At 44.3% G+C, this 12,059-nt stretch overlaps 1 protein-coding gene across 3 annotated transcripts in view; it reads right to left on the bottom strand.

The window, feature by feature from the left end:
* The window catches only part of LOC116939615 (cubilin-like), a 35,700-nt gene that overhangs the window by 12,301 nt on the left and 11,340 nt on the right, over positions 1–12,059 (bottom strand). For all 3 annotated transcript variants that reach the window (XM_076064740.1, XM_032948234.2, XM_076064749.1), the window contains 6 exons: positions 10,947–11,248; positions 10,143–10,230; positions 8,624–8,762; positions 4,108–4,298; positions 2,409–2,562; positions 1,328–1,509 (listed from right to left, as the gene is read on the bottom strand). In XM_076064740.1, the coding sequence (XP_075920855.1) occupies positions 1,328–1,509; positions 2,409–2,562; positions 4,108–4,298; positions 8,624–8,762; positions 10,143–10,230; positions 10,947–11,248 (1,056 nt within the window). The remainder of the gene's footprint in view (positions 1–1,327; positions 1,510–2,408; positions 2,563–4,107; positions 4,299–8,623; positions 8,763–10,142; positions 10,231–10,946; positions 11,249–12,059) is intronic.

Below are 12,059 nucleotides of genomic sequence, written 5' to 3'. Positions count from 1 at the left end.
CATTACACAAGTTTCAGAAGTGGACATACATGCACAAAGACAAGCCTTCACCCAACTCTACCCCATTTGGCCTGCATGATCTCTGAGGTAAGTGCTGCTGGCATGGCATGCAAGGGGCGTTTGTAGCCAGCATACATTTACGAATGGGAAGGAGACATCATCCTACCCTATTCTGCACCTTCAATGTGTGCTCGGTCCCACGGTTAGCTGTAATTTATGTTTCATTTATCCATAGTTATATTGCCACCCTGTTCTTGGCATCATGACGCAAGGAAACTTCCGTCCGGGAAATGTAATCGCAGGGTACCGCACCATTTCATCTCCAATAGGTGATGTTTGAAAACATTCAAGTATGACTCTTTCTTCCAACAACATATGGTGATCCTTTTATGCAGTCACCGATACATTTAACAATTTATTGCATTAGAGAATCTGGTTTCAGCACAGATTTGAAGATTTCAGTGGAATCAGCTGCTGACACGATTTCTGGACACCCGAGCCACCTAATCATCTCTTTTTGGATTGTTCATCTATGTAGTGACATAGAATGGGTCACTACGGTGCGTTGCGAATGGTTACTGACAGAGGGGAATTGTTGGTGTAACATCCGACCTGCCAGCAGAGCAGGGTGTAGCAGCCGATCTGCCAGCAGAGCATGCAATGCCATTGAATGGGTCACTAGGGTGCGTAGTGCTGGTTGCTGGCAGAAAGAGGCATAAGAGGACGTTGCAGCCCGGCCGACTAAGAGGACACATGATAGGCCGGGGTAAGGGATGTGGGCCAAAGGTGACTGAGGGGACACGTGGGGTATAGCCCAGACCCTTCTGGTGGGTTCCAGAAGGGGGCGTGGCCGAGGGTGGAGCCAGGCCACGCTGGGGGGGCATAAAAGGGAAGTCCCGAGGCTGGATCAGGGCTGTCTGTTGTTGGAATGGAACCCGTCGGGCTACGTCTTTGTCTCCGGCATCGTGGGTCAGGCATCGTGGGTCAGGCAGCGTGCCAGCTGTTCTGACCAGTTTGTAGTTATCCCGTTTGTAAACAAGTGTCTAAGTGTAGAATAAACGTGTGTTGCCTCCTACTATTGGTGTCTCAGACATGACTCACTACATCTACATAAGCCAATTTGAAAATCCAGCCACGTTCTCCCCCTCGTGATCATCGCAGCAACACTAAAAACAAGGTCAGCATGTTACGCTTCATGAAACGGCCACAATTACAGGTCCGACGGTTTGCCTACACTCATCATATATATACAGCGCACACACACACACATGAAAATCAATGCATAGTCGACTAGGTCGTGATTAACGCACAGGAACTTGGACCATACCTCTGTAGTACAATTCAAACCCACGACCTTCATTTTGCCCGTCAGACGCGAACACAATCCTCGCTGGTGAAGTCAACGTGACACTCCTGTATACATTGGACCCGCAAAGCCTGTCGGGCACCGTGGTGCTTTCATTGTACAACTGGAGACTGTCTGCGGTGCATCCATCGGATTCCTCAATCCTGTGGGTAGAATAGGGTTATCATCATATGAAGCCAATTTGCGCCTTTCAACACAATGGCACTAAGTGCTTTAAACAGCTGTCTTGAAATTATGTTGCAATGTGGACAGCTAGAAACAGTGCCGCTTTAAAAACATCCGAAACACGAAAACCAATTTAACACGTAGGCTTTCGCGACCAATATTATTCATAATAAAGGTTTTTGGGTTAGATCGCGTAAGCATAAATGTGTCGTAACCCTCCACCACCCGACACAGCCAGTAAGGGATTTGCACGTAAACAAAACGCCAAATAGTTACTACTTCAGCCCGTCGGTGTGTTGGAGAATACATCCACAACATTTACAATTTGAATACATTTCGCTGGTAATTACATCCAGCATCATCGGGCGATTTGCCATCGGGAAAAATTAGCCATCGGGCAATGTTGCATTTTTCAATGTGTATTTAGACTTGTATGTCGATCCAGTATGCACTCACCTGTTTATAAAGGACTTCATTATTTAATTGGTATTGATGAGGTGACTTGGTTCTGTGATTGGCTAAAATTATCTCGTGATTAATGATTTGCTTAGTGGTCTGAGTCAACTTGGATTCCAAAGCTGTCTGACTGGAATGATGTCACGCGCATTTCAGAGCATTGTCACGAGAAACACTTTGTTAGAGATCAAATTTATCTTGGCCAAGTTTTATGTGGCAAAAGGAATCAACAAGTTCGAAATTAAAATAGTTTTGACTGATTCTGATGCAATGTGTATCCTAGCTACCTGTCATACAATATGTTCCATCTCAGGTTTTTTTTTTCCAGGAAGACATTTGGATTAAAGAAATAAAAATATCATTGCGTGCATAACAATGCATGCTTTTCGCACACCTCAATTTCTCTGAGTGACGTACTTACTCCATTAAGTAGAAATAGATGTAAATTTCTGCGTCATCTGGTGCCTCGAATCGCCACTCGCAATGCAGATTGTAGCTGTAGTCATATGGGTAGTTTGGGGAAGCTATCCATCCAGAGGTGTTGTTCAAAATGCCTCCACATCCAAATATCTCATCTAATTAGGAGAACATATGTTTTAGGCAGGATATAGACAAGTCTCCAATGTTCAAAGGCTACGATGTTGAACTATCGCCACACACTTTTATATATTTAGGTAAGATGTGTCAATTGCAAGGAAGGGCACTTTGAATAGCACTTAATCAGAAAGTTGCGTGTTCAAGTCCTGGTAGTGGTAGAGTCAGTCCATCATCCATCTGGGGTAAATAAAATTAGTACCACTCTGGGAAACAAAAATATCAGTGATGTCCTATGCAAAATGTGGCCTCCAGCATTAAACACGTGCAATTTCCATCATGGTAAATATCACCCATATATAACAAATCAAATAAAAAACATTACAGCCCCTATGTCATTACACTGCTGGATGAAGGCCTCCTTACACCATGTCGGTTCTGGGGGTTGTTTGGCCATATTTCACTACGCAGGTGAAATAAAACAGAACTCAACATATTTGATGTTAACACTGCTGTAGAAAATAAAATAAGTAGAAGAGCAGAGTGGCTGTTGTTATACATCGGTGTGCGATCCCATTTCTATTTCATATTCAGTTGCATTCACATGAGCACACGCACATTTATCGTGCTTGAAAATAAGTTTTGACATTGAAAATATATTTTCATTTTTAATTTAAGTGGCAGCTCGTGGCTATACTTTTACAGGCAACACATGATGGTGGTTTAACTGAATAGGTGAATGCGATTAATGCAGAAGCTTTGTTTGTGTATTCTCCCATCACCAGGGTGCAGGCAATCAATGCTACTGCTCCCCATAAAAATACTGGTAATCTCTTATCCTTTCTGGAATTGACCTGGACAGTCTATGAACTGGCATCTGTGTTCAGGGTGACATGAATTGATTTGTACCAAGATGAGGTGGTAATCTGTTGAACTTTATTCCAGAAATACTGCATAGTTTTGATAGACCTAGGTTGACTGAGAAATCCGTCCTGGTTTCATCACTAGACCGCACTCGCGTCTGGCGATGCCTCATTATTGAAATTTCCACCAGATTGCAATTATAAATTGCCAATTAAACCAGCTCCATGTCAGGTTTGTTGCGCCCAATTTCCTCTGAACACCACTCATAATCCCACCCAATGCCTACTGTTTCCATTAGCGCTGGAGGGGCTTCATGTTGAGCAGCCCTATCCCTGCACTGTGGGGACAATTTGGCACCAGCCTATTGGCAAAACAACCTAATTCAAGAAATACCATAATCTCAACTCTTTTGAGCTGGTGACTTTGATAAGGCCTTTGTGCATAAGGTTGCACCTTTTCGGCCAAAGTTTATAATAACTATGCAATAATTTATCATAAAGTTCACAGGACCAATATTAGATTTTAGTACAAAATAAATTCCTGCTGCCCGAGCACAGATGTCAATTCCCCGGATTGTAGGCGTCAAACCAGACAGGTGGAAACCCTTTGTGTGCAGCATGGTGATGCCATCTTGACGTACCAATGTATGCTGGGATTTTTTTTGCTGATGAAATGTTTATATTTATACTGTGTTTACAAACATCTGACACTCAAGCACTTACTTGGGTTTATAGCAGTGAAGTTCCCAATAATATCACTTGAATTATTGGAGCACCCTTTGTTAAATCTGACGATGAGCTGATTTTCCGAAGAGTAATATAGATATGGAATTTGGGAATAGTATGACGGATTAATTAGACTCAACGACCCATTTTCAACGTTGTAAACAGATGCACAGTACGAGTTATAGATCCTGAAAGAAAAACATAATCAATGTATGACAGCACAGTCCGTATAATAACGAGCAAAACATTCAGCCGTATTTTTATTGGCTAATAATTATTAGACACTGTAATATGGAGCCACTTTTAATTATGCAGGAACACATATTTAAGCAAATTGATATGTGTAGAGGTTTAATATTCAGGCCTATATACAAAAAAGACCCAATGCTTCATGGGGCTCTGTGTAGACGCAAATATGAGATCTAGAGACCAACACCGAGACGGAGAATTGCAGAGACAGACACACAAACAGAAACACGGACAATTACAAACACAGAAAGACAGAAAATTGCAAATGCACAGAGGCACAGACCATTATAAGCACAGTGGCCATAGAAATACATCAATCCAAACACAGAGATGTACATAGAGATAGATAGAAACAATGAGACAGAGAGAGGCAGATCATTGTGAGGATGGTGTGCTGAAGCTGCACATGACTAGTTTTTGTACAAATGTAGAGGCACTGCAATGACCAAGTTTATAGCTATAAAATAATTCAAGAAGGACAGCTAAAAATTTAAATGATCAGCACTAACAATGGTCAAGAAAGTCACAATGAATTATGCAACTTAAAATCTTAATTTAATTGCATTATATATTCATGTGTAAACGGAAATGGCTGTTGTAAAACATGATTCATGATGGAAGAGCATGCGCAGTCTCACAAGCACATGAATAGCAAATACCTCATGGTAAAAAGAATATAGTCACAGCGAGTGTGTTTTAATCATGGGTTATCAAGAGCTGCATGGGCCAAAGAAAGTCATATCTGAAAGTCAAAGCACAAGTTTAATAGCAGTGGCAGTCCCATGTCACGCTAAAGGGGGCGGGAGGGGAATTCACAGTAGAGGGAGGAGATTTGCTAAGATTTCTGATATGGCTGTGTCCAGCCATTTTTGTCACAATTCTTTCTGAATGTGGTGAAAGCGATCTAACCCAAATACTTCTATTGTGCCAATGGATGTTGGTTATTGGGGTATGCGGAGGGAGGGAGGACCGGAGAAATCAGAGCGAGTCGTTAGGGTTGATGTAAATGAGGCTACAGCAGGGATCCGCACGCATGAAGTCCACTGCTGTTTATAACAGACGAAAAAACACAAACAGACGATACACAAATCAGTTCCTCCATGTGAAAAATAGAACCCCCTTTTTTTAAATAAAACCTTCTGGGAGTGCATAACATCAGCAACATCGGTTTAAGACAAGCAAACACTGCACAAGTTTCCACATTCAGCATCTTATCAGAAGGCTGTGTGACTGATGGGAAATGTGAATACTGCTTTAAATGTGTTTATGTGAAGGGACATATTTATATACACAGTGACGCTGATGATTATGTAGTGCTATGTATAACAGGATAGGATGTTCAAACTAGATTCGAAGCTTTCGTGACTCCAGTAATTATTCTTTGGTTCTTTCGGAAAAGTCACATATAAAGAAATTAAATTAAATAATAAAAGAATATGACGTTTCGATTGCAACACAAGCAACCATCATCAGATACAAATGAATGAGAAAACAAACCTAGTAAACTTGGAAATATAATGCAATACAACACAGAGAGTCGGCCAACACAAGTCAACACCCCACCTGGTTGATTACGTTCTTTCAAAGATTGCTAAATTAGAATCAACCAGGCTATGCGTTAACTGTATGCTAAACGACTCTCTGTGTTGCATTGCATTACACTTCCTAATTTTACTAAATTTGATTCCTACCGTGCTTGTTCCGTGCTTGTTTATGGGTCCATTCTCTCCTCCGGCCGCTATGGGCAGGAATTCCCCACAACTCTCTGCACTTGTTTGTTTAGATGTCCAGTGCCCAGCTTGCCTGTCCACTTTGGGCAGGAATTCCACACAACTCCCCCTCTGCCCCCCCCCTCTCTCTCTATTTAAGGCCTCGACACAGAGACGTTGTCTTTCTGTGTGCCTATGTGTGTCTCTCTCTGTTTGTCTCTGTGTGAGTCTCTCGCTGCTTGTGTCTGTCTGTCTGTGTGTCTATGTTTTGTCTCTCTCTCAAATTTAGCAATCTTTGGAGGAACGTAATCAACCAGGTGGGGTGATAACTTGTGTTGGCCGACTCTCTGTGTTGTATTGCATTATATTTCCAAGTACAGTAAAACCTTGGATTGCGAGTAACTTGGTCTGCGAGTGTTTTGCAAGACGAGCAAAATTTTTAAATAAATATTAATTTGATAAACGAGCAAGGTCTTGCAATACGAGTAGTACGTATACGCTTTGTCTGCCGAGCGTCACGTGATCACAACTGATATACGAGTGCTTTGATATACGAGTGCTTTGGATTACAAACACGTTTCCAGAACGAATTATGCTCGCATTCCAAGGTTTTACTGTTTACTATTTTTGTTTTCTCATTCATTTGTACCTGATGATGGTTGCTTGTGTTGCAATAGAAACATCGTATTCTATTATTTAATTTAATTTAATTCTACGTGACTTTACCAAAAGATCCAAAGAATAATTCCTGCAGTCACGAAAGCTTCAAATCTAGTTTGAACAACCTCTACGGGGAGGGTTTGCCGTGCTTGCTTGTTCGACCAAATGTGACGCTGAGTGAGGGCAGCAGTGAACTAGCATGCCCAGCATATTGGCTCACGAAGGACGGTGTGGAGGAGGCCGTGATGGCGTGGAGGAGGCCGTGATGGCGTGGAGGAGGCCATGATGGTGGGGAGGAGGCCGTGATGGCATGGAGGAGGCCGTGATGATGGGGAGGAGGCCGTGATGGCGTGGAGGTCGTGATGGCGGGGAGGAGGCCGTGATGGCGGGGAGGAGGCCGTGATGGCATGGAGGAGGCCGTGATGGCGTGGAGGAGGCCGTGATGGCGTGGAGGAGGCCGTGATGGCGGGGAGGAGGCCGTGATGGCGTGGAGGAGGCCGTGATGATGGGGAGGAGGCAGTGATGGCGTGGAGGAGGCCATGATGGTGGAGAGGAGGCCGTGATGGCAGGGAGGAGGCCGTGATGGCATGGAGGAGGCCGTGATGGCATGGAGGAGGCCGTGATGGTGGAGAGGAGGCCGTGATGGCAGGGAGGAGGCCGTGATGGCGTGGAGGAGGCCGTGATGGCGTGGAGGAGGCCGTGATGGTGTATAGGAGGCCATGATGGCGGGGAGGAGGCCGTGATGGCAGGGAGGAGGCCGTGATGGCGTGGAGGAGGCCATGATGGCGTGGAGGAGGCCATGATGTCGTGAAAGAGGCCGTGATCACGTGGAGGAGGCCGTGATGGCGTGGAAGAGGCCGTGATGGCGTGGAGGAGGCGGTGATGGCGTGGAGGACGTGATGGCGGGGAGTAGGCCGTGATGGCGGGGAGGAGGCCCTGATGGCGTGGAGGAGGCCGTGATGGCGGGAAGGAGGCCGTGATGGCATGGAGGAGGCCGTGATGAAACTTCAAACTTCACACAAAACTTCTAATTTAGTTATCTTTGGAAGAACGTAATCAACCAGGCTATGCGTTAACTGTGGTAACCGACTCTTTGTTTTGCATTGCATTACACTTCCTAATTTTACTAAATTTGATTTCTACCGTGCTTGTTCCGTGCTTGTTTATGGGTCCATTCTCTCCTCCGACCGCTATGGGCAGGAATTCCACACGACGCTCCGTGCTTGTTTGTTTAGATGTCTAGTGCCCAGCTCATTCGTCCGCTTTGGGCAGAAATTCCACACAACTCCCCCTCTGCCCCCGCCTCCCTCTATTTAAGGCCTCGACACAGAGACGTCTTTCTGTGTGGCTATGTGTGTGTGTCTCTCTGTTTGTCTCTGTGTGAGTCTCTCTCTGCTTGTGTGTCTGTCTGTGTGTCTATGTTTTGTCTCTCTCTCAAATTTAGCAATCTTTGGGGTGTTGACTTGTGTTGGCCGACTCTCTGTGTTGTATTGCATTATATTTCCAAGTTTACTAGGTTTGTTTTCTCATTCATTTGTACCTGATGATGGTTGCTTGTATTGCAATCGAAATGTTGGATTCTATTATTATTTTATATTATTTCCCTCTACTTGACTTTACCGAAAGAACCAAAGAATAAGGGTAGGATGTGTTAAGAGAGGAAGCCAGAGAGAAGGGGGCTATACTCTTTGCTTATAACTCAGTGCTTGAACCCAGAATTTGACAAGTTTTCTGACGGTGAATGTAAACACATCTGAAAGAGACACTTGGACACAGCACTTCAATAAAGGATCTAGAAGTTCTGCCTCAGGTTTATGAAATGGCCATGATGAGTCCCTCCAGAGAAAGAGGCTCCCGACGACTGACCCTTCCGTATCGCAGCACCGTTCACTTACAGATTTGGGTTCAGATTAAACTGAATGATATTTCCCGTGGAGACCGTTATTTCCCAGAAGCACGATGAGGTCACATTGCCAACAGAAGGATTGGCCACGAGGACACCATCGTCAGCATTGACTGTCTCGTAGCACACATCTGATGTGGAGACAGGAGAGAACAAGGAGGAATCATGCATCCAGCACTAGGGCTCACATCCGCCTCACGTGTGAAGTTTAACTCGCCGCTTAGTGACATGAAACAAAGCCAACCATCCTCTTCAGTATGATAATGAGGTTTCATCATCATCATCATCATCATATGTACAAGGTCCAGCCTAAGAATACATGGTGCTCTGATAGAATTCACATAATCAGTAAGTGGTAATCCAGCGCTTACGAATTCCCTCCAGTCACCCACTCACCTATGGTCAGTCGCATCCTCATCATTCATCTGTCGCTACTACGCCGTATCATCGTCATTCTGTCACTTCCCTGTCAGTATATTACAACTGCTATAATGGTCACCGTTTTCATAAACTTCTATCCTTGAATCCTACACCCATTTTGAGAACTCTGTCTCACCAGAATGACAGTTTCATCTCATCTATACCGTGTTTTACAACCACTCTGTAGGTCCCAACAACTCTCATTCACTAACCCACTCACTCACCACTTCAGGTCACTTCACTTCTATTTCAATTTATTCCCTCGCACTACTCCCAATTTGTAATTCCATCTATCGCTCGTCATCTCTTATCATAAACTCTTAAAACCTTGTTAAATTCAACGTGCTCACGTCTTTTACGGTACGTCTGTGATAGTGCAGTTTGTTCATGTCCGCTAGACATATTGGGAAATTTGGCCTGTGCTCGGCAACTGTTAAAATATAAATATATGACACTCTCCCCCTTCCCTTAATTGTTTACGTGTAACGACCTATTATAAATAGCAGTGGACCTCACGATGCAAATCCCTGATGTAACCTCATTCACACTGCCTTAACTACGTTCTCCAATTTATTTCTGGCCTAAGATCTCGCCGAGAAGAATGCCAGAGAACAGAGTTGAAACAACATGAACGTGCAGAGCAAATTCCTCAATTGAGGCCCAAACATCGCACTTCTTGGCTTCGACATTCCTCAAAGGCACTGCTTTAACCAGCGACTGCATTGGAACATCAACAGGCTGATGTGCACATCTCATTCATAAATGGGTAATTAAAGACCAGCCACAGTGCGATTGTGGTAATGCAATCAAAGCTATGGACCATATAATAAACCACCGTAGTCTGTGTTCCTTTAATGGAGGAATAACAGCAACCCTCTCGTGGCTAGCAGACCTCGACATTGGCTTATTGGCTCGTGACATATTGCCAAACGCAATATTATCATGATCGTTGTCACTCATTACACTCCAACTCTTAATCGGTTGTTTGCTAAAGTGGGGGGGGGGGGCAGTTAAGCAACAGTTGGTGATGAGGTCACACAGTCACACCTGAAGATGAAATATGTTTAATCAATGCAGATGATTAGTATTACCGTAGCTCGGGCAGGCTTCTGGATTCAACTCCACGTTGTCGATCCCAGCCAGAGTCTCAATTACGCTACTAGTTGTCTCGAACAGCACCTGCAGGCAGAGGGTGCAATGAACAAGCGCCCTGCAGTTATTAAAAACAATCCACAAAATAACAATCCACAAAATAACAATGCGCACTGCACTATCAATCCAAATATTCAAGTTCGATTCCTGGACACAGCCAACATAAGTGAAGAGCAATGATTGAAAATGGAGAAAGTACAACGAACGCCTTACTAACACCGTGTTGGCTAAAGGCAGTGACACGTGATCCATGTCTTGTGGCCTTGGTAACCAAGTGGGGAGTGGATGCAGTGGCTGGGGAGGGGGACGAGTCGTCTTGAATTGGGGGGCCGCCATAACAATGAGGCTGAAAACCACTGTTTTAGACTGGTCAAGACTGCATTTTCCCATACTCTAGTCTATATGTATTATTTACTAAACTATAGACAATGTACCTCAACCCGTGTTCCTGCGTGGTCATAATTACAATCGCCTCAATTTAGCCCATACAAATGTCCCATGATGGCAATATTTTGCCGTGAAAACACATTCTTGCATCAATAAGCAGATTTTGCATATAAAACTTGCTTCCAGTATAAAAGCACACTTTGCAATCATTGATTAAACGTTGTTGATAATAAAATATCAATTAGCATTAATTATATTTTGATGGAATTATAAATCTTGCGAATCTGTTTCCCGAGTGTTTTGATGGCAAGCTTCAAAGACAACAGCAGCAGCCTCTAATTGCCAAACAAGGGCACCTGAGTGACGTCCGCGGAGATGTTCACGAACGCCTGCGACCACTGCTGCTGGTCACCGCCCACGTCCACTATGTTTAACAGACTGGGCCTCCACAGCAGGGGGAGAGTCCCATCCCCCACCATGCCCCCGCTGCCTGATGCATCACGGAGCGTGAGACTGGCACTGTAGTAAGGTCCAAATTTAAAGCGAAAGCAGCGAGTTCCATTTGAAGGCTGCAAGATGGGGCTCAGCAGATGGCTTTTCAAATGCGTGACGTTCCTGGGTTGAGATCTCATGCGTACTCCAGTGAAGGGGCTCCCATCTGCACACAGACACAATGGAGACTGTGACTGAACAGGGAATCCATTAAAAGGAGTGTGTGTTGTACAAATAATAAGTGTGCTCACAAGCAGTCACACAGATGGAGATTTAAGCAATAGATGAGCGTGTGAGCCAACACGTCTCTTATCATATACATTCTCTTTGGTTCTTTCGGTAAAGTCACGTAGGTATAAAAGAAAATAAATCACAACGTTTCGATCGCAACACAAGTGGTCGTCCTCAGGCAGAAAAATATAATCCAGCAGTGGAACTGCTGAACCAGCGGGAGAGCAGATACAACAAGGTTATATATGTGGCGATGGGCAAGCAAGCGGGGTCTGAGCTGGAAAGGAATTCCATCCACGGACCCAAGCACGTTAGCTGTGTTAATGGGGGAGATTAGGGAGAGGGATTAGGGAGGGAGATAGCATGAATGAGCTTCCGTCGCTGCATAAGAGTATCATACCCAAATATGTGCACAACAGCAGTGTTAATGAGATATTAGCACCATGAGAGTGCAATCCAAAGGAAGTGAAAATGAGAGTGCAATCCAAAGGACATGTGAGCATGAGAGTGCAATCCAAAGGACATGTGAGCATGAGAGATGCAATCCAAAGGACATGAGCATGAGAGTGCAATCCAAAGGACATGTGAGCATGAGAGATGCAATCCAAAGGACATGTGCATGATAGTGCAATCCAAAGGACATGAGCATGAGAGTGCAATCCAAAGGACATGTGAGCATGAGAGATGCAATCCAAAGGACACGTGAGCATGAGAGTGCAATCCAAAGGACACGTGAGCATGAGAGT

This window comes from Petromyzon marinus, chromosome 6 (assembly GCF_048934315.1).
Source record: "Petromyzon marinus isolate PM22_M1 ecotype Great Lakes invasive population chromosome 6, UKy_Petmar_22M1.pri1.0, whole genome shotgun sequence".
Lineage (NCBI taxonomy): Eukaryota > Metazoa > Chordata > Hyperoartia > Petromyzontiformes > Petromyzontidae > Petromyzon > Petromyzon marinus.
The sequence above is the reverse complement of the archived record's forward strand: the minus strand, read 5'-3'. Positions and strand labels throughout refer to the sequence as shown.